Source organism: Sarcophilus harrisii, chromosome 2 (genome assembly GCF_902635505.1).
Source record: "Sarcophilus harrisii chromosome 2, mSarHar1.11, whole genome shotgun sequence".
Classification (NCBI taxonomy): Eukaryota; Metazoa; Chordata; class Mammalia; order Dasyuromorphia; family Dasyuridae; genus Sarcophilus; species Sarcophilus harrisii.
In genome coordinates, this window is record NC_045427.1 from 35910950 (window position 1) to 35933774 (window position 22825).

The 22825-nt window shown below is 39.6% G+C and overlaps 2 protein-coding genes across 8 annotated transcripts in view; one reads left to right on the forward strand and one right to left on the reverse strand.

Annotated features, from left to right (window-relative positions):
* Positions 1-17716, reverse strand: part of URGCP (upregulator of cell proliferation) — a 67646-nt gene extending 49930 nt beyond the window's left edge. For 4 of the 6 annotated variants that reach the window (XM_031949897.1, XM_031949895.1, XM_023495229.2 and 1 more), the window contains exon 1: positions 3465-4631. In XM_031949897.1, the coding sequence (XP_031805757.1) occupies positions 3465-3493 (29 nt within the window). In that variant the 5' untranslated portion in view covers positions 3494-4631. Of the gene's footprint in view, positions 1-3464; positions 4632-16147 lie in introns of those variants that run through there. The other 2 variants (XM_023495231.2, XM_012540472.3) reach the window with 1 other exon arrangement.
* Positions 1-22825, forward strand: part of UBE2D4 (ubiquitin conjugating enzyme E2 D4 (putative)) — a 57583-nt gene that overhangs the window by 1220 nt on the left and 33538 nt on the right. Inside the window, exon 1 of one of the 2 annotated variants that reach the window (XM_031949899.1) lies at positions 17811-17897. The exons of the other annotated variant lie outside the window; for it this stretch is intronic. Coding sequence (XP_031805759.1) covers positions 17874-17897 — 24 coding nt within the window. The 5' untranslated portion in view covers positions 17811-17873. Of the gene's footprint in view, positions 1-17810; positions 17898-22825 lie in introns of those variants that run through there. 2 annotated transcript variants of the gene reach the window in all.

A 22825-nucleotide genomic window follows, 5' to 3' on the forward strand; every position in this document is an offset into this window, starting at 1 on the left:
CCAAAATGGAACTCATTATCTACCTCTCTAAATTTCCCTTTTTTCAATTAGGGATACCACTGTATAGTATCACTGTCACCCAGTTTACAACCTCATCATCAGCCTCAACTCATCTCTCTCCTTCACCCATCAAGTTCTCTTCAAATTTTGTTGATTCCATTTCTTCAACTCTCACATCCATCTCCTATTCCCTGCTCACAAGACCATTACTCTAGTTAAGATTCTTATCATCTCCTCTGGGCTATTTTTCTCAATTAACAGGTAAACATTTTTTTTAACATTCTTTTAAAAAACGTATTCCAATTTCTTTCTCCCTCTCCTACTCCCCTTGAGAAGGCGAGGAATTTGATGTCGATTATATATGTAAAGTCATGCAAAACATATTTACATATTGTCCATATTGCAAAAAACACCACCACCATAAAAAAAAAAACCCAAAACAAAACAAACCCCCAAAAAAGAGAGAAAGAGAAGGTTTGAAAGCATGTTTTGATCTGTATTTGGATTCCATCAATTTTTTCTCTGAAGATGGATAGCATTTTTCATCATAAGTCTTTTGGAACTGCTTTGGATCATTGTATTGCTAAGAACAGCTAGTCATTCACAGCTGATCTTAATGCAGTGTTATTTTACTGTGTACCATGGTCTCCTGGTTCTGTTCACTCTGCATCAATTCATATAAGACTTTTCAAAGTTTTTCTGAAATCACCTGCTTGAAATTTCTTATAGCACAATAGTATTCTAGCACAGTCATTTACCACAATTTGTTCACTTATTTCCTACTTGATGAGCATCCCCTCAATTTTCAGGCCAAAGAACTTTTCTAAAATTCTGTACAAATCATTTCTTCCTCCATTCAGAACATTCATAGGCTCTCTGGCCTAAAAGAAAAAACCACAAATTCATCAGCAATGAAAGCCTTTGCAATTAGTCTTCAACGTCCTTTTCCAGAATTACTATATATTACTGCTCCTCCACATACCCAATATGTTGGCGCCAATGCTCTTTGCTCTTCCCTGAATTCAGCATTCCATCCCCAGCATCATGACTTTACTATTCTTTCCTCTTTTCTGGGAATACCAGCTCAGCTCAACTCTGCTTCTAACCATTCCTGGCTTCCATGGAGTCCCAGTTCATGGGCCAACTTCTACAGGAAGGCTTTCTGGCTTCCCATATTGTTAGTTTTCTTTCCCTTCTGATGTAACCATGTAATAGCTTAGATTTATAGAGTGATTTGTGATTTGCAAAGTACTTTACAAATTCATCATTTGATATTTACAATCACATTGGGAGACAGGCAATATTATTATCCCCATTTTCTAGATGAGGCAACTGAAACAGAGATTAAGTGATGTTCCCAGTCATACAGCTAGTAAGTATCTGATGCTGTATTTGAACTCATGTTTTCCAGCCCTTAGAGTTCTATTCATTATGTCATCTAGCTGCCTCAAATATACAATGTACCTATGTATATGTACACATATATGCACACATACACACACACAAATAGCTACATACATGCTTGTCATCTGCTTATTCTCCCTGCCCTAACCCATCACCAAAAGAAGACTATAAGCACTTAAGAGGAGGGACCTTTTTCTATTCTGATTTTGTCATGAGTATCCTGAGTGCCTTGAATAAAATAGGTGCTTCATGAGCCTCCATTGCATTTAATTGGACTGTTAAAATCTGTCAGTATTTCCAATATAGTCACACTGAGGCACAAAAGCCAATGAAGACTTGGGAACTAGATGATTTACACTGGAGATGACTCGCTGACTTCCTGGAGGATTCTAAGAATGCAGCTACTCCCTAAGATTTGTCCCTAGCCTTTGGAACTTAGTTTGTGGGCCTTGTCAGACCTCAGGCTCCATGGGCAGAACCTTCTAAGGATTACTACTGTCCCCTCCATGCCACAGAGAATCAGCAGAGGACACAAGGAGAGTTCCCCTTGCATCGCCCAACTGCCAGCTTTTCTCACACAAATTCTAGCTTCCTTTTTTTTCTGTGCCTATTTAATGTCACACAGGAGTGGCCCAAACAGGAAGTATCAGGGCTTGGACTTTCCTCTACAGACTCTCAGGGGAGGAGATGGGGTGAGGGGATTTGTGTTCTGACTCTGGATTGCTGGATCACTGGCTCACAGATGGAAGAGCTTAAAGGGAATTGAAAGATCATACTCCTAGGATGCACAAGCAAACAAATGCCCAGAAAAGTGAAATCCCCTGCTTAAGGTCAGACACAGATAATGAAAGTCATAGAGCCTCATAAAGATCTTGTATATACCTTTGTAGCTACTTTTGTGGGGTTTGTTTCGTTTTGTTTTGCCCCTCATTGTATCCCCAATGCTTAGAACAGCACCTTGACACATAAATATCAGGTTGCCTGACATATGTTAAAGCAGAGATTCTTTCTGGGTATGGGTTAACTCAGGCCTTTGGATCCCTGCTTCCATATTTTCCAGTGGAGGTTTTATTCAAGAGAGCTGGGATACAAACTAACATTTCTGGGGTCCTGTTCTTTGGCTCCCCAAATACATTATTTTGGAATTATGGGAACATTTACAATGGTAGAGGTCTGTATGTTCTGCCCACCACTTCCTAAAGATGTTTACTAATGGCCATGAGCTGATTACAAGAAAAGTGAAATCCCTTGCTTAAGGTCAGACACAGATAATGAAAGTCATAGAGCTCCATAAAGAATTTGTATATACCTTTGTAGCTACTTTTGTGGGGTTTGTTTCGTTTTGTTTTGCCCCTCCTTGTATCCCCAATGCTTAGAACAGCACCTTGACACAAAAATATCAGGTTGCCTGACACATGTTAAAGCAGCGATTTCTTCTGGGTATGGGTTAACTCAGGCCTTTGGATCCCTGCTTCCATATCCCCCAGGGGAGGCTTTATTCAAGAGATCTGAGGTACAAGCCAGCATTTCTGAGGTCCTGTTCTTTGGCTCCCCAAATACATTATTTTGGAATTATGGGAACATTTGCAATGCTACAGGTCTGCCCACTATTCCCTAAAGATGGTTATTTGATGGCCACGAGTGGATTATAATCATGAATCTGAGGATTCTGACTTTATGCCCAACTCAAGCGCAGAAAAACCAGAACCTACTATAACTTGCTTGAACCTGAAACCTGAGATCAATCCCTTTTGTCTGTCTCTTTATAGCAGAATATCAAAAAAACAAAGTCACACAATATATATATATATATATATATATATATATATATATATATATGTGTGCATGAATGTACATATATACACTGTGAGTATGTATGTATACATGCATACACATTTGTATATGTGTGTACACACACACACACACACACACACACACATACACATATGGTTTCCTGAGGGAGGAGAGATATATTCCGAAATAAATATAAAAAACCAAAGATACCAATAAAAATGTTTTAAAATAGAAAGTAGAAAGCCAAGCACTAGACATTACTATACCTGAAGTCACTTCTCCTCTCTCTGAACATCAGTTTCCCCCATGTGCACAATGGGAGGGTTGGACTGGATGGTTTCTACTTCACATTTCTGTTCTGAAATCCTGTGACTTCATACCATCTTGGCACACGTAGACAGGTTCTATTTTCATATCCAGTGAGCATGGCCTCGTACCCATAAATAGCAGCCAAGACATCTATGATTTTATGAGTAGCAATCACATCCCTTACTTCAAAAATCCCATGACTAATTACTGGGCAGTCTTCATGAATCCCTACTTTAGCCAAGTGACATTCCACCAGATCAATCAGGTGACAGTGGGCCCCTGGGCCCTTACCTAGGCTCATCCTCTCATAACAAACACGCCCAGTCTGCCACAGAGTCTGTAAGTGAGGGCTTCCAGGTTACTAGGGCCAGCCAGAGCCTGTTCTCTGCCAGCCTGGCCTTTGAGAATCCTGGGTTACCTCATGTCACAATGAAACATCAGAATGAAAGTCAGCAGCCCATTACATTCCAATTTGATCATTTTGTAATTCCCACATTGGGCCACCAGGGGGCAACTGGAGATTTGGATCCATTTCTGATAACTGTAAATTGCATCATAAATTTCACAAAGTTATGTCAAACTCCTGAGACCGACACTCTATAGGGGTCTTGGCCGACCTCACTTTCCCATGTCCTGTCAGAAATCCCAGTGATGTCCCTGAGATGAAATTTTCCCTGTAAAATCTGCTTTTGGCCATGCCGGATTTACTGCTCTGCTTTGGGTCAATTCCCCATGGCACTCTGCCTCATGGTGTCTTTCTCCTTACCCCTGTCCCCATGCCATGTTGTTTCTCCTAACACCACCATTTCCTGTGGTATCTCTCCAGACCCCACTTCTCCTCTTTATAGCTAACTCTTTTGGGGTGTTTAGGGATTTAATCTGTGAGCTATGGACACTCATGGGGTGATTTTGGAACTCTGGGAACATTTACAATGCTAGAGGTCTATATGTTCTGCCCACCACTTCATGGGGTGATTCCTTTCTCCCAGTAAATGGCAAGTTCTACTAGGGAACTTGCTCTTTCCATTATTAATTATTATGCTTTCTATGCTCTCCCAACTCTAGATTATATTTTACCATTTTCAGCATCTACTATAGCTATTCATTTTGTCTGTAACCTTTCCCCCTAAAAAAATCTATCTTTTGCCAAAGAGAATGGCCATTGTGAATTATTCATATGATCAAACCCCAACTTTTGGTGGGTCTCCATCACCCACATCAGAGAGATTGAGGGGGAAAAAAAAACTAACAAGATTATAAAAAGAAAGTCAACTAGCTAGAAAAGGAGATCTAGAATCTTAAGGAAGAAAATGACTCCTTGAAAACCAACATTTGGCAAGGAGGAACCAATGAAGTTATAAGAAATCAAGAAATAATACAAGAAAACAGAAGAGAATGAGACATCTCATAAGAAAAGCAACTGATCTACAGAACAGATCAAGAAGAGAAAAATAACAATCAGACTACTTGAAAGCTACTGTCAAAAAAATAATTTTGATACAATAATACAAGAAAAAATTAAAGAAAAGTGTCAGAACAAGAAAAGAAAGTAAAAATAGAAAAGAATCCACCCATTATCTGAAAGAGATCCTATGAGAAAAAATCTATAGGAATATTGTAGCCAAATTCTGAAACCCCCAGGTCAAGGAGCAAATATTGAGACCAACAAGGAAAAAAACAACTTAAATATGGCAGAGCCACAATTACAATCACATAAGACCTAGCAAATAGCTACATTAAAAGACCACAGATCCTGGTACTATCTATGCTGAAGAACTAAAGAACTGGGTTGTTGTCAAATACCATATCCAGGAAAGTTAAACATAAGTCTGAATGAAAAAAAATTGGATATTCAATGAATTGCCAGACTTTTAGGATTTTGTGGCAAAAAGACCTGAACTTGATAGAAAATTTAACATAAAAGATCCAAGAGAAATATAAGGTAAAAATCAAAGATTAATTTCAAGGAACTTAATAAGGATAAACTCTATGTTTTATATGTGGAAATGTAAACCATATATCTAAGATTGTCATTACTAACTGGGTAGTTCAAAAGAAAAACTGGGGTAGAGCAGAGTATTATGTGATTCTAAAAAGCAAAACTGTAGTAAAAAAAATCTTACATAATTGAGATGTAAGAGAAGAACTGACACAGAAGAATTAGATGGGAAAGAGAGCTGGTAGTTCAGGAGCCCTACTCTCTCATCTGGAAGGTGTTAAAGAGAGAACAATACATATGTACACACACACACAGTTGTTTTTTTTCTAAACTCAGAAAGAAATAAGAGAGTAAGGGGATAGGGAGGGAGGGTAAGGGAGGGATTTTTAGAGGGAACCCTAGTCACATCAGATCAGGCAGAAAGAGAATACAACATATTCATTTAGAAGGGAAGAAATGTCCTTTAAATTTATTTTAAAAAAATAAGAGGGTGAGGAAATGAGATAAGAGAGGGATAGAAGGATGTATAAAATAATAGGAATGGGGTAAGGAGAGATAGAGTTGAAGGGAAAGGATAAGGGAGGGATCATTGGATGGAGGGGTTAAACAATAAAGGGACAAAGTAGAGAAGTCAGGAGGAATGGGAAATGAGGTAAACATCAGGAGTAGAATTTATTATGTAAAAAAATGCACGGTCTAGTAATCATAATCTCAGACAAAGTTAAAGAGATTTAATCAGAAGAAAAAATAGGAAAACTACACTATATGTCAGCCACATTAATCAATATTGCTTTAGACTATTTAAAATAACTAGAGAGAGTGTAAAGTTAGAATAGTGTTGTGCTATAGGAAATGACAGGCTGGTGGAGTTAGAAAAATATGGAAATAATAATGGTACATCAAGTACAACAAGTCATAAAGGTAGGGAATTGTGTGGAATAAATTAACAGGCTCAAACCATCTCCAGATTAAGGGGAAAAGCTTTATTGTAACACCATAAAGTGGACAAGGCTCCTAATAAACGTGCAATTTATAAGGGGGAAGATGGGATTTTTTTATTGGGATTTATTTTATTTATGCTAATTACTTCAATATGTATGTCAATAAATCATCTGAAGCTGGTGATTGTTCTGTTTATACAAGATAGCCTTAAGAGTTGACATTTATTAATGATGATTGTTGGAGGGGATGTGGGAAAACTGGGACATTGATGCATTGTTGGTGGAGTTGTGAACGAATCCAACCATTTTGGAGAGTAGTTTGGAACTATGCTCAAAAAGTTATCAAACTGTGCATACCCTTTGATCCAGCAGTGTTACTACTGGGATTATATCCCAAAGAGATTATAAAGAAGGGAAAGGGACCTGTATGTGCATGAATGTTTGTGGCAGCCCTTTTTGTAGTGGCTAAAAACTGGAAACTGAATGGATGTCCATCAGTTGGAGAATGGCTGAATAAATTGTGGTATATGAATATTATGGAATATTACTGTTCTGTAAGAAATGACCAACAGGATGATTTCAGAAAGGCCTGGAGAGACTTACACGAACTGATGCTGAGTGAAATGAGCAGGACCAGGAGATCATTATATACTTCAACAACAATACTATATGATGACCAGTTCTGATGGACCAGGCCATCCTCAGCAACGAGATCAACCAAATCATTTCTAATGGAGCAGTAATGAACTGAACTAGCTATGCCCAGAAAAAGAACTCTGGGAGATGACTAAAAACCATTACATTGAATTCCCAATCCCTATATTTATGCACACCTGCATTTTTGATTTCCTTCACAAGCTAATTGTACAATATTTCAGAGTCTGATTCTTTTTGTACAGCAAAATAACGTTTTGGTCATGTATACTTATTGTGTATCTAATTTATATTTTAATATATTTAACATCTACTGGTCATCCTGCCATCTAGGGGAGGGGGTGGGGGGTAAGAGGTGAAAAATTGGAACAAGAGGTTTGGCAATTGTTAATGCTGTAAAGTTACCCATGCATATAACCTGTAAACAAAAGGCTATTAAAAAAAAAAGAGTTGGCATTTATAACTAAACCTCAAGATTCTATAAGGTAACAGTGGGCCAAGGTATAGAATAGCTCTATCTATACAAAATATTTCTGTTGGTACAATAATTCTATAGGGCCAATTTATTCTTCACTGGGGTCTACTTAGGTACTGGATAGCTACCAGGTATATGATTGATTGTTTTTTTTTGCTAGAGTCCATCCCATCAGAAAGACTTGGATTTATGAAGGAAGATATTATATACCATCAGAGAAACAGGATTTTTAGCATAGCACAATCTTACCTTGATGTATATGAAATATATGATTATAGATATCTATGTATGTATATATATGTGTGTACATATTTATATGTATATATAGAGAGATATAGATATATCTGAGTTTAACGGTAGCCTTCTGGATTGGGGGGAGGGGGAAGAAAGAGGGAAAAAAAGAATAAAGTACAAAGTACAAAGAGAAAACAAAAAAAAGGCACAAGGAAGCAAAGAAATTATGGACAACCCTGAACATAATGTATTTAATTAATATTTTAAATATAAGTTATATATTTAATAAATAGGCTTTCTTGAAATGGAAATTTGTTGCTTTATATTTTGAATCTTTTCTTATGTTCTGTTGCGCACATGGAAATATTTTTTTCTTTTCCTCTTTTCTATTAAATTTTAAAAATAAGTTAAAAAAAACAGCTTCTGCATATGAAACATACAGTCCAGTGGGGGATAGGGGTGAGGATTAGGACATCTTCACAAATATTGACCAAAAATACATGATAAACCAGTAAGAGGTTAAACAAAGTGTAACGTGAGTTATAATATAACAAACTTTGTTATAAAATAAAACATGAGGTTATAATATAACAAACTTTGTTATAAAATAACAAAGTATAACATGAGGTTATCTTCAGCTCAATGAACATTTTCGACTGTATCCTGATTAGTGTCAATTTCATGAAGTGAGCACAAATTTGGAGGATATTCTGAGAACAGCCCCTAACTGGACCCTGCCCCATATTTGATAGATTTTACACTGAGGTTTTAGTTGCTATTTGTCAAGATTTCTTTAAATTCTCTCTACGAAATTATTTGAAGAGATCATTTTATTCATACTGCATATTTCCACTGGGCTAGAACTAACTACCAAATTTTGCACCATCATAAATGTGGAAGGAGATTTGATTGTTGTCATTCAATCATTTTAGTCATATCTGACTCTTCCTGATCTCATTTTGGGTTTTCTTGGCAAAGCTACTGAAGTCATTTGCCATTTTGTTTTACAATTCACTGTACAAAGGGGGAAGTTGAGGCAGGCTTAAGTAACTAGTTCAGGGTCACACAGCTAGGAAGTATCTGAAATCAGATTTGGATTCAGATATTACTGACTCCAGGCTTGGGAGCTCTAACCACTGAGCCACCCAGCTGCCAGGTGATTTGACTGGATTAGACAAATGATTGGATGTAGAGGAGGAAGAGAGGAAGAACAAAGAATTTCTTTTTTTTTCCTCCTGTGGTCAACTGTTTTTGCTTTACTATTGTTTTTCTGGGCATTTTGTGAACAAGAGGTTTGAATACAATTTAGGAATATATAATATATTCATCAATATTGGGGAAACTGGCAGGCAGACGAAGAAAGCTAAAATGGATTGAAAAACAACTTCAAACCTACTGTGGTGAGAGAGTACTGTGAGGGTCAGTAATTTCAGCTTCCCTGCATTGAAAGACTTTGCTTTTCCTCTAGTGATTAATGGGTATTGCTATTTTATTTCTTTTTTGTTCTTGTTCAATCTTCTTTTTATTTTATTTTAAAGCTCTTTATTTTCAAAACATATGCATACATAATTTTCAACATTCACCCTTGCAAAATCTTATATTCAAAACATTTTTTCTCCCTCCCTTATCCTTACCCCCTCTCCTAGTATCCAAGAATGTAATTCAATATTTGTTAAACATGTACAATTCTTTTATGCATATTTCCACAATGATCTTTCTGCCCAAGAAAAATCAGATCAAAAAGGAAAAAAATGAAAAAGAAAACAAAAAGCAAACAGCAACAAAAAAGTATATATATATATATATATATATATATATCACTATATATATCACAATCTATATTGTGAATTTTTTTTTGCCAAGATCAATTTTTGATCCATACTCAGTCTTCTCTCTGGGTGCTGACGGCTCTCTCCATCACAAGACAATTGGAACTGACCTGAATGATGAGGAAAGAATTTCATGACTTCTTGTCACTTAAAGCTGCCAACTTAGGTGACTGGAAGGATGGTGATACCCATAATTGTATAAAAAGAATATTTTGAAGGAGGAACAAATCTGAAGAAGATAATGAATTCTGTTTTGGACATGTTAGGTTTGTAAATTCTTTAGTACATCTAAGTATTGAGCAGGTAGCTCCTTCTTTCCTTCCTTCTGCATCTTGGAGTTCACGGGCTAAATTTCTCTCTTAAGACAATGTCTTAAACTCACATCATTCTGGTTCTCATAGGTTGATCAACAATATGTCCCTGGCCAAGTCCCACCTGGTCATTGTTTGGACCCTGATTGGCTCAGAGTGGATGTAAATAGCAATGATTTTATTTTGGCCAGAAACCCTGAAGGTCTTCCCCTCTCAGATAGTTTTCATTTTTTGGACTAAGTAAAAGAGACTATTCTCTGCCTCATTTCTTACCTATCCTCAATCACTGATTGGGTATTGCATAAATCAAATCTTTAGACCTGTTAAAGACCTTAGCTTTAAAAAGTTAAGGCCTCTCGTTGCATCCGGAGGCATCTCCAGTTGTCTTTTTTTTGTTGAGGCAATTGGGGTTAAGTGACTTGCCCAGGGTCACCCAGCTAGGAATTTGATTTGAACCCAGGTACTCCCGACTTCAGGGCTGGTGCTCTATCCATTATGCCACCCAGCTGCCCCAGTTGTCCTGATCTATATCTGGCCACTGCACCCAGATGAATCTGGAGGGAAGAGAGTGATGCTGGTGACCTTCCTCAGCCCTCCCTCATTTAAATCCAATTCATTTGCATGTCATGGAGTCACCTTCCTGATGTCATGAACGAAGGATAAACAATAAGAACAGTGTTTTGATACTGGAAATCATGGAGAGATTTAAATTGGATTTAGGAAATTGGGAGACATCTGCATAGAAGTGATGACTGAATTCAGAATGGTTGATGGAGTTATAAAGGATTATATACTGATTTTGAAATCAGGAAGACCTGAATTCAAATTATGCCTCTAATACTCATTAGATACGTAATTCTAGACAGTCATTCATTGAACTTTCCTGACCCTTAGTTTCTTCATTTGCAAAATTTGAGGGTTGAGATGAAATCTACGATCCTTCCAATTCAACTTCCATGATCCTATGATAATAGTGAGGGTATATATATAGAAAAGGGTCTTGAGGGACCCCACAGGTAGGGGCTGATGATCCAGCAATGAAGACTGATAAGGAACAGTCAGATGAGGGTAGAGGAGTAACTCAGAGGAAGTAGTATTGTAAAAACCAAGAGAAGAGAGGAAGAAGAGGATTCAGGTAGATGGATATAGCAATTTAGTAACCTTGAAGAAAACAAGTTCAGTTGATAGGTGGTCAGAAAATGATTATACATACATATATACACATACACATGCATGTATATATACATATATCACTGTTCATTATGTACATAGATGCAGATTAAATCATCTGAAGAATAGAACCAGGCAGTCCAGCTCTGGATCTTCTCCACTGGTATTCCCAGAAAAAGTAAACTTTTGTGGCGGTGATGGGGGAACTTCCTGAAAGTCCATTGGTATTTGAGAAGAAAGCCTTACCTTCAGACAAAAAAAAAAAAAAAAAAAAAAAAAAAAAAAAAAAGCCAGCTTTTTCCCTAGACCAAAAGGTGGGGCTAACAATGGTAAATTGACCCGGCACTGGAGGGTAGAACCAGGATTTGCCAGTCAGAAGAACCTTTGTCCTAAGCAGGGGCAATGGCTGGTTCTCTCCCTAATCACAGCAGCAATGACAAGATCTCAATGTCTGATCCTGTACAACGAATACAAATATTATTTTGGAAGTTCTGACTAATAATTCACCTATGTTAGGCAAAGCACCACAAAGATGATAATAGACAAATTTAATTTTAAAGAGGATTCAGGATACCACCCTGTTAGGGAACAAAGAGAATCTAAAACATGGAGATCTCATGGGTAGAAATCACAGAATACCTTGAGGTTAATAATGGATTGTCACCACCAAAAGAGCAGGAAGGGCTCATGGGATAGGGACTGAATCCTGGAAAAGCTTGCTCACCTGTGATCCAGGGGCAGGAAGGGAGGAGGAAGCATGCTACCAGGAGGTTTCCAATTTTAATGAACTATTTTTGTCAACTAAATAAATAGTATCTAAGCTCACTTGTTTATTCCTGCTGAAGACAGCTACTAATCAGCACTTTCTAAAGTTTTGCACCTTGAGGCAAAGTTCTAGATAATCCATCCTGGTTCTGGATCTGCTCATTTGCATGTGCCTTTGTGGCTCTGCTTAGTGTAGACTCCAGGGATCCAGGATAAGCTGATAACCTGAAATGTCATCCCCATTTGATTGATTTAGTTTTTTGATACTCAACTCCCTCTATTGCTTCTCTCCTTTGACTGGAGGGTTGTGGGGGGCAGAGTAATAAACCCCTCCCAATGTTTTCCTTTATAGAAGACCTTTCTAAATAATTTTTCACTTTTCATCAGAAATTCCTCTTTCCCTTTTCAGAAAGGGAATGCCTTCCTTCATTAGAGTGTAAAGTCCTTGAGCACAAGTCCTTGTCTCTTTTAAAATTTGTATTCCCAATATTTAGCACAGTGCTTGGCACACAGTAGGCACTTAGTATTTCTTGAAATGAATTGAAGAAAATACCAATTTTCAGTTATGGTTCATAAAAATAAGCTATATTTTTCTCCATCCAATTTCACACATTGTCCTAAAATCTATCTATAAACACCTTGGGGATCAATGGACCCCAGTTTAAGAACTCTAAGGGGTCTGATAAAAATTCTTTGGGGTATAATATATGCTGAAGACACTAGGTGGTGCTAAAGCTTGCCAGGCTTATGCTTATTTCCACTATGCTCATCTGGATTCCAATCTTAGGAAACTACTGTGTATTCTCACAGATCACAATTCACCCAGTTTCCTCTCTAAGGCCCATCAAAATTAATACATTCATTTGGTTTAATCTCTATTTCCAAAAGATCTTAATTTTCCCCACAACGTGATCTGGGAAGTTAGTTATTCATTTATAGATTAAAATGCATTTACTAAAAAAAAAAAAAAATTAAAGTATGAAAGATGAGTTAAAAAAATCCATTGCAACTTGAGTAAGTCACAACAGCTTACATCAGCCTGACTTTTCCAACGTCCACCTTTATTTTTTGCCTCTTGCTTTTGTCACTGAAATATGAGCCACAACAGCCCTTTTTATGGTGCCTAGAAACTGGAAAATGAATGGATACCCATCAATTGGAGAATGGTTGGGTAAATTGTGGTATATGAATGTTATGGAATTTTATTGTTCTATAAGAAATGACCAGCAGGATGATTTCAGAAAGGCCTGGAGAGACTTACATGAACTGATGCTGAGTGAAATGAGCAGAACCAGGAGATCATTATGCACTTCAACAGCAATACTGTATGAGGATGTATTCTGATGGAAGTGGATTTCTTCGACAAAGAGAAGATCTAGCTCAGTTTCAATTCATCAATGATGGACAGAAGCAGCTATACCCAGAGAAGGAACACTGGGAAATGAATGTGGACTACTTGCATTTTTGTTTTTCTTTCCAGGTTATTTTTACCTTCAGAATCCAATTTTTCTTATGCAACAAGAGAACTGTACGGATCTACACACATACATTGTATCTAAGATATAGTTTAACATGTTTAACATGTATGAGACTGCCTGCCATCTAGGGGCAGGGGTAGAGGGAGGGAAGAGAAAAGTTGGAACAGAAGTGAATGCAAGGGACAATGCTGTAAAAATTACTCATGCATATGTTCTGTGAATAAAAAGCTATAATAAGAAAAAGAAAGAAATATGAGCCATAAAAGCCTTTATACCAAGTAGTACTTGATCTAATATTCAGAACAGATGGATGGAGGTTGAGGGAAGAAAGGGGTTATCATGTCACTGGGCCATTCTCTTTGTCCCACCATATAGCTATTATTCTTTTGGGTATTGTCTCAGACTAACTGAGGCCTGGGAAAGATCTTAATTTAGAAAGGCCAAGGTCATCTATTGCATATCCTGGGTTATCAAAAGTTGTCTTGACTTTTGTTTTGCCAATGGACTGGAATGCTCTAGAGGAGAGAGTGAGGCTCATGACACTGTGCAGCTCTGCCTCAGTTAAATTCAATTCACACAGCAAAGCAAGAAATAACTCTCGTGATGTCATCAGTCTTCTTCAAAAAAGAAGGATGATCAACTTTGACTCCAAAATCACTCTACTCAGTGTCCTGACAACCTGCTGTGTAATCTACCATTGACTATCCCACTGGCATGCAGCAGCCCTTTCTCCCCATGTATCAGAGACAGTGGAGATTGTTTAGCCTGCTTCCTACTCTTTCATTTCTCTTTTGTGATTAAGACAGAGAAATTAAAAGGTAGAGAAAGTCAATTTTTCTACACACACACACACCAGCAGAAAAAAATAACAGAAGCAAACCCTCAAACCAGGTAAGAACTGCATAAAGATAATCAAAGCATCATGGAGAGTGGGAGAGACTGTATATCAAAGAAACTAGCTTGAAACCTGGTAAATAGACCATAATTATAAGTCCTGAAAAAAATATTAAAGACACTGAATACAGTAAATACTATGGGTTAAGTGAAACCTAAGAGGTAATCTTAAATGAAAAGATGAACTTCTCAACAATTACAAGCAAAACTTCAGAGAAAATAATGTCTTGGTCAGAAGAACCACAGGAAAGGCTGCAAGAAATGAAACAAAAGATGAAAAATTAAATTAGAATTGAAATTAGCTCTTTAGAGGAAAAAATTAGAATGACACAGAACAAAAGGTAGAAAATTTTATCCAAGTGATGGACTCTCTGGGTGAGAAAAGAGTAAAACAAATAGAAACTCAATGATTTTGTGAGACAAGAAATATTCAATGTCAAAACATTTAATAGAAAAACATGTTTGGTATCTACTATTAAAAACAACTGAACTGGAATAAAAGCCAAGTAGAGTCAATATAAGTAAAAATTTTGAATACTATATTTCAAGATATAATTAAGTAAAATTATCCAGAGTCACTAAAATTATATGGCAAAGTAAAAATAGAAAGAATCCACTGGATCACCTACCGGAAAAAAAAAACAACAACAACAAACTCTGAACTAAAAACAACAAAGACTATCATAGCCAAATTCCAGAGTTTCAAAGTTAAAGAAAGTAGTTCAATTACTAAGTCAAGATCAAATAAGACTATATTATGACTATTTAAAGGAGTGAAAATCTTGGAATATGATATTCTAAAAGATAAAGGATAAATTAGCCATGAATAACCTGCCCTTCAAAATTGCATAATCTTAAAGGGAGTAAATGGATATTAAACAAAACTGAGGGCTTTCAAGCATTCTTGTTGAAAATACCATAGCTGAGTAGAAACTCAGAAGTGTGAACAGTTACTGAGAAGTAATTAGATGGGGCAAAATGATGATGAAGTCCTTATATTCTAATAGTGTGAGAAGAGATCTGTCCCTTTAAAAATCAAACTTTCAGTGATCACCAAAGAAATTAAGAAACAAACACAGGACTTAGGTGATGTTTTTGTTAATTTTAAGAGAGGAAAAGAAAGGGGTGGGGGAGGAAATATTTAAGGAAGAAGGAAGAAATTCTCTATTTCATGTAACTGGGACATAGAAAAAGAAGGGTACATGAAAATGGAGGAAGGAGTAGGGGAATGAGCTTCTCACGATCTTATATTGACTCTTCTATCTACTTATATGTACAGGGCAAAGAAGGTTTAACATATTTACTTAATACTAATAGTTTGAAGTAGAAATAAATTTAACTCAGTTCTTGTTGCTCAGTTGTTTTCAGTTTCTCGACTCTTCATGAGACGGCAGATATACTGAAGTATTTTGCCATTTCCTTCTCCAATTTATTTTAGATTAGGAAACTGAGGCAGACAGGGTCACCACAACAACAAAATTTATTAAAGATTTTACAAGAAATGTTGGCTCATGGTTACTCCTTTAGGATTAATTAGAAAAGGTATGATGGTTCAACCTGAAATGTAGTTACTCTTAAGTGGTTATTACCTTTTTCAAATGATTCTCCCTTTTAAAGTCTAAGAGAACTGGATTAATGAAAGAATAAGAAACTAAGAAATTTCCAGTTTGTGAACATAGACTCTACTCTCTGCTTTTAACTTAAGAAATAGTTGGCTTTCAATATCAGTCCATTTTGAATTACTTCTTAGTCTTGCCTTAGTCTATTTATCCCAGCTCTAATCCTTCAATAATTCTGTCTCAGCTCCTCTTTATTTTGATCAATAGACATTTATTCAAACAGTAAGCAATTACTGAGTCTTCACTGTACCAAGCACTGTGTTAAGTACTGGGCTCTGTCCTAGGTTTTAGAAGGATAGAAACAAGTTTTAATCTGTATTTAATCTCTTACCAAATCTCTTTTTCTTTGAACAGCTCATTCTGCATATCTGGAATGTACTCCTTCCACGGAGATGTGATGTAGAATATCAAGTTCTGGGAACAGCAACTACTCCCATGTAGTTGAAATATAGGTACATGAAAGGGAATCCCCAGCTTGAGGACTCTCCCCTTTTATGAGTCTTTAGAATATAAGAATATAAGAAATACAAGGATATTTCTATCCCTGGTGCTCAGCACAGTCACTTGCACCCAACTTCAACTCCGTCATTTGAGAGGTGAGAAAACTGAGACATAGGTAGGTTTAGTGATTCACCTGGGATCCCCCAGCTGGTATCTGAGGCAATATTTAATGTGGGTCTTCCCGGTAAGTTCCCCACTCTATCCACTCAAAAGTGAGGAAAGAAAGGATGGTTTCGGGCAGAGGGACATCTTGTGTGAAGACCTGTTCCTCTGAACATAGCCCTTGCTGGGCCCTGGAGAAGCAATGGAAATACAAGAAGAGATTGTGTCCAGCATCTCTCTTCTTGCCCTCACATCGGGGGATTCCAGATTGACCAGTCCCAACTTCCTTATCCTCTTTATACAGCTTTCCAGTCCACTTTCAGCCCATTTATCGTTTTCTATTCCAGTCTACCTCATCCACCCCAGTTCCATTCTCTCCAGTGTTCTCTTCTCTCCTCCAGCGCCCTTATCTTCCTTTTCTTCAGCTTTTAAAGCCTTTCACAAACTGGGTCCTTTCAATCTTTCCCCTCTTCTTGTACTTTACTCCCCTGGGGTGCTGTACAACTGACAGCAGCCTTCTTGTTGTTCATTCTCACCAAGCCTTTTTTCAGTAGCCTCCCCCTTCTTCTTCTGCCTTCCATCAAAGACTCACTCAAGTCCCACCTTATACAGTCTTCCTACTAATACTACCTTCCTCTTAATAATATTATCTGCCATTTAAACAACACTTCAAAGGCTAAAGTGCCTTACAAATATTCTCTCAACTTCACAACAGCAGCGGGTGCTGTTATCACCCTCGTTTTTGGAGACGAGAAGCATGCAGAAGTGCCGAGGGACCTCTCTAGATCGTCCAGCTGATCAGGCGTCCAGAGGCAGGATTCGAACTCGGGTCTATCTGATTCCAATTCATTTGCTCCCTACGAATATCTTATACAAGGGGCCGTTTTCGCGTTGTCTCCCTCTGGAGCTCTTAGAGGGCGGGGACTGCTCTTTCTTCTTCTTGGCATCCCCAGAGCCTGGCACCCCCGGCACACAGCAGGCACCTAATACGTGACTTTGGAATGACTGGACTCCCTCTTCTTGGAGCAGAAAGGCAGCGAGCAGCCGCTGGCCCTGGCTGGACACCGGCTAGCTGCTCATCCTCTGCTAGGATTCGGGGCTCTTAGAGGAGACTGCTCATCCTGTGCGGCTCCGAGAGAAGTGCCTTGTCCAAGTATATGACCGGTCTTTAAACGAGAAGAGCATGGCTACCAAGGGAAGGGACAGAAGAGCACTAGCCGAGGAGCTCCCTCCTTCAAGGAGATCGCTTCATGAAAAGGCTTTTCCTCCGCACCCCTCTAAAAAAAAGAACTACAACTCCCACAGTGCTCCGCGCGGGCCGGTGCCGCGCACGCGCGGCCGGCCGAACTCCTCCCCTTGCAGAGAGCTGCGAGGCGGCCGAGCCTAGCTGTGCTGCCTCCCGTGGCCGCCCCCCGGCCCCGGGGCTGAGTCGAGCTTCCGCAGCGGGTCGTAGAATGGCGCTGAAGCGGATCCAGAAGGTAAGCCTCCCGCCTTCCCTCGTCCTCAGCGTGAGTCCGGGATGGAGGAGCCGCGGGCGTCGGCTTCCCAGCCACACTAGGAGCCGCGGCAGGAGGCGGCGCCGCGCGCAGGCGCGGGGAAACTTGTGGCACCTGCCAAATAGGGAGGCGGTGTCGCGCGTGGCCGCTGCCTTACAAGGCAATGGTCGGCGCGGGAGCTGGGGCGGGGCCGCGCGGGGTCAGGGGAGCGGCCGGGGGCGGGGTCTGGGCGGGGCTACGGCGCCCGCTGGCCAACCGGTGCTTCCTAGCGTGTTCCCCTTGGTCCTGGATCGCCCGTGGGCGTGGCCCATGTTCTAGCACCGCCCCCTGCTCCTGTCATCCAAAGACACCAGCTGTCATCCTTAGGCCCAGCAGATGCTTAATTAATGCTTGTACACCTCCCCCCAGTCCCTGACGGTCTAACGGACCGTAGATCCGGGCTAGCGAGGACCTGCAAGCCTCATTCAGATATGCATTAGAGGGGGAAACTGAGGCTCCCGGGCTAGCCAGAGAGGGGCGGGGCTCGCTCCTGGGACCCCCGGCCCGGCCTTCTCTCCTTGGGCCTCGTCTTCCTGCGCGGGGCGGAAAGGAAGGCTCTGGGGGCCATTGGGCCAGAAAACTACTCCCCTACCAAAAGGAAACCTCCTCCCTGGGACCCCCCCCCGGCCTTTCTCCTTTACCTAAACTTCCTCCGGCAGGAAAAAACTCTAAGGGCATCTCCAGAAAAACTCCCCACCCAAAAGGGGGCCTCCTCCGGGACCCCCACCCCTTCTCCCCAACCTCCAAACCTTCCCTCGCTTAAAGAGGAAAAACTCTAGAAACATCTCGAAAAACAAAACTCCCTCCAAAAGGCCCCTCCTGAACCCCCCCCCCTTCTCCCCCTCTTCCCTCCGGCAAAAAAACTCTAGAAACATCTCAGAAAAAACAAACCAAACAAAACTCCTCCTGAACTCCCAACCCCCCTTCTCTCCTTAAACCTACGAAACCCTCCCTTTGCGGGAAAAAAAATCTAGAAACATCTGGCAGAAAAACAAAAGCTCCCCCCCAAAGGGGGCTCCTCCGACCCCCCCCCTTCTCCTTTAAACCTAAAACCCCTTCTTCGAAAAAATCGAAAACCATCTCCAGAAAGAACTTTAAACTAAAACTGCGCAAACCCCCTTTCCCGAAACCTCCTTCCGGTCTAAAACATTCCGGCCTTTCTTTATTTCCCCTTTTTTCGTCTGCATTTCCCTTGTCCCGTGGGCCAACCTTACTCTGTCCGGGTCGAAACAATGGGCATCTTGGGGGTCCGAATCTCGGAAAAATCTTTCACTTGATCCAATCTCAGGGGCCTTCCTATGGGGGAACCTTGCTCCCCTCCTGTCCCCTCTCACCAACTCCACCCCAAAATATCTTCACACACACACACATTGAAATACACAAAACCCCTCATCCCCACCCCAACATATTCACGACACCTCACACTAAAACCCCAAAATCCCCCACACACACACACACACAAAAACACACCCACACTATATATACACACATGGGTTTTGGGTTTTATAATATAACATTCAAATTGGTCCCATTCTTTATATAAAGGGAATTTTATTATAGATTCTTTTCATGTTGTAATTATCCAGAACAACTTTTCTCAGGGAACTAAAGTTTTAAGAGCCTTGTGGCGAAAATAGTTATGTATGGGAATGCAAAGATTTACAGTTGTTTTACTAAATCCCCTTCTATCCTCACAACACCCTTTTCTGTACTTACAATTTTGACTCTTACAAACACAAACCCATGGACATGACAACACATCTATTCCCACGAGAAGCGTATTTATTTAGAATGGCATCCCTGTGAGCACATCAGTAGAACTGGGCCTAGGCTGCCACTAGGCCGAGTAAGAGAGTCATGGAATTTGAGAGTTGGAAGGAAAATCAGTGGCCCAATGATTCAACTTCCAAGTGAAAGGAAACCCATTACAAGTGGTCATCCATTTTCTGTTTGATGGCCTTCCAGGACAGGAATCCCACCCCACCTCCTCTCCCAGCAGTCCCTTACCCTGCTGGACAGCTTTCATGGTCAGGGAGCTTTCTCAGAAATCTGGTCTAGTCTGACCTCTTCACATGTTCTCCCCACGGCTGCTGAATCTGCCCTCCTGGGCCAAATGCAGCAAGTCTAATTCTTCAGTTTTTTGAACACTTGAAGACAGACAGAAAGACAGATATATGGGTATAGAGAGACTGGTAGACGTAAATATCCAGATTAGATTGTATCCACAACCCCATATGTGCATGATAGACATTAGATAGATAGACATAGATGATAGAATTGGAAGTGGGGGGCAGACATTGGGGTTACATGCCTTGCCTAGGGTCCCACAGCTAGTAAGTGGCTGTGGCTGGATTTGAAATCAGGTCCTCCTGACTCCACCACCTATCTGGCCCAGATTATTTATTAAGTGCTTATTTTGTGCCAAGCACTGGGTGTACAAGTATAAGTAATCCAGGCAGCCCTTGCACTCAGGAAGTTTTAAATTCTAATGGCTGAAGACCACATCCTTCAGTGACATGGCTTGGAGCTGCTGGCTAAGGAGTGAGTGAGGCTTATTCTAGGCAAGATCAAGGAGGACGGGGACAGCCGGGCCAACAGCTACAGTGGGAGCGGCTCATATTCTTCTTGCCTCTTCTCTTCTCCAAGCTAAATACACCCATTTCCTTCAGAGGATCCCTATGTAACAAGGATGCAAGTTATGCAAGTTGTCCAATAGGCAGCTTGTCGTGATGTGGCAGTGGAGCCATATTTCTGAACACTTTCTACAGCCTCTGATAGTTCCATGGGCACCTTTAGTCATTTTGCTCTCTCTCTCAGGGCAGTGATCAGTCCTACCCTGTTCTACTCTTGGCGAGTTTCTTTTGTAACCAAGAGTAGTTTCCATAAGACTGGTCAGGGTCAGGGAGATGATCTCTGAATGGACTGATCCTCTCCATTGCCTGGCGTTTATTTAGCTTCACAACCAGAAAAGCACAGCTTTCTTGGAGCCAGGGGCAGTCTTGATACAACGTGCAAATTGGCTTTACCTCTTAGATTGAGAAGTGGGAATGTTTTGATTATGTCAAAATCAGTCAGTGTGGTATCCCACAAGAGCACCAGCCCCAGGGTCCCATCCTGGCCCAGAGGTGATCCTGAGTTTGTAGAAGTATCCAAGTAGAGTATGAAAAGCTTGGGAACACTTAACAGTACTCTACCAGAGCTTGCCATGATATATGTCTTCCAGGGACTGGCCTCGTTACTGATGGCTGAGCAAAAAGGAACTATTTTTTGCTTTCAGCAACTCAGACCATGTTCTACCATCTATTCCTGCTGCTCTTTGCTTCAGCAGAGGAAGTGCCCATAATGATGAAATCATAGACCCCTAAAGTACTCAAGTGTTGATATAATTACACATCCATAAAGCCAGAAGCCCCCTTGCTACTGTGGTGGTTATCCTGATAAATAAATTAGTAATGCAACGTAAGTGTGGGCAGAAATACAACATGAAAAATTCATCCCAAAGAAATGCTTACATGGCAACAGGGAGTCTGTGTCTTACCTGGCAGGCATTATCAGTTTAAAAAAAAAAAAAAAAAAAGTTAGGGTGGAAGTGAAAGAAGATGTTTTGTGAGAGGGTGGGTTTTATTTGAATATTCATAATGACTCAGGGGTAGATATGTTTTATTTTTAGTAGCACTATACCCCAGCACTTGGCTGCATTTCATTTAGCTTGTAAATTGATATCACCCCATTGCAGATTGGAGAATAATTTAGCCTCCCCCTCTCCCTCTCCGCAGTAGTTGGGTTCCCAGAAAGTCCCTGGCTATTTAAGGATAAAAAGCAGCTGAAGAGCTCTCTGCAGTAGCTAGTCATCTAATTAACATTTGAGGGGATAGCGATAATATTTGATAATATTTTGATGCCTTATGGTCCTAATGACTAACAGGCTCTGACCAAAGTAATTGACTAACACTTCTAACCCTCCTGTCCATCTCTCTAGGTTCCCTTTCCTTCCTGTTTTTCTTATTCATTTTTAAAAAATCTCATTCCCAGCCCTGATTTTTCTTTTGTTCTTCTTAGCCTCTTTCTTTTCCCCTCTTTTCCTAGCCCTGTCTTTTTCTTTCTTTTCCTCCCTATCTTTACCTAAGGTTCTACTATTAAATTAAAGCACATTTTACTTAGTTGAATAGTTTTGTTTCCTGGGTTTTTTTTTTTTTTTTAATTTGAATATCAGGTGAGCTTCACTTATCTCTCTGAATGTGTCCTTGCCTCCAAACAGTTGAACAGACTTGAAGTAGTTCTTTTTCTTTTTCTTTTTTTATATCTCTGTTACGCTTGGTTTTTGTAGGTGGTGGTTTTCCATCTGCAGGTCACTCCTTAGGACACCTTTGACTATTTGTTTCAAAGCAGTGATTTATTTCTGCATAAAACATTTATGTAACCATGCAAGTAAGGGTCTGTTTGTTGCAGCATATTGCATGAAAACTTTTCTCATATTAATTTTATAACAACATCAGAGGAATGAATGGTAATGTGGTTGTTTTATTAACCAAGATTTTTATTGAATCATATTCTGGTAAAATTTGGATATGAATCCATGCAAATTGAATAGGTAGATATTTGGAGGGTATTCTAACATAGTGTATGAGGAAGATAAAAATGATGACCAGAACAAGACATTTAAATTGCTTAATTAAAATAAAAATATATTTTTGAGATTTTTAATCAAGGGCTAGAGCATATAGTTATTTTGACTCAAGTTCAAAAAGTAAGTATTTTTGAAATTGTAAATATTTTAGTTATAAATATGGATCATAGTTTGGAACTTATTTTTTTTTTAAAGAATTTTGTAAATTTGAAATTTTAAAATTTAATAACACGAGTTTTTTCCT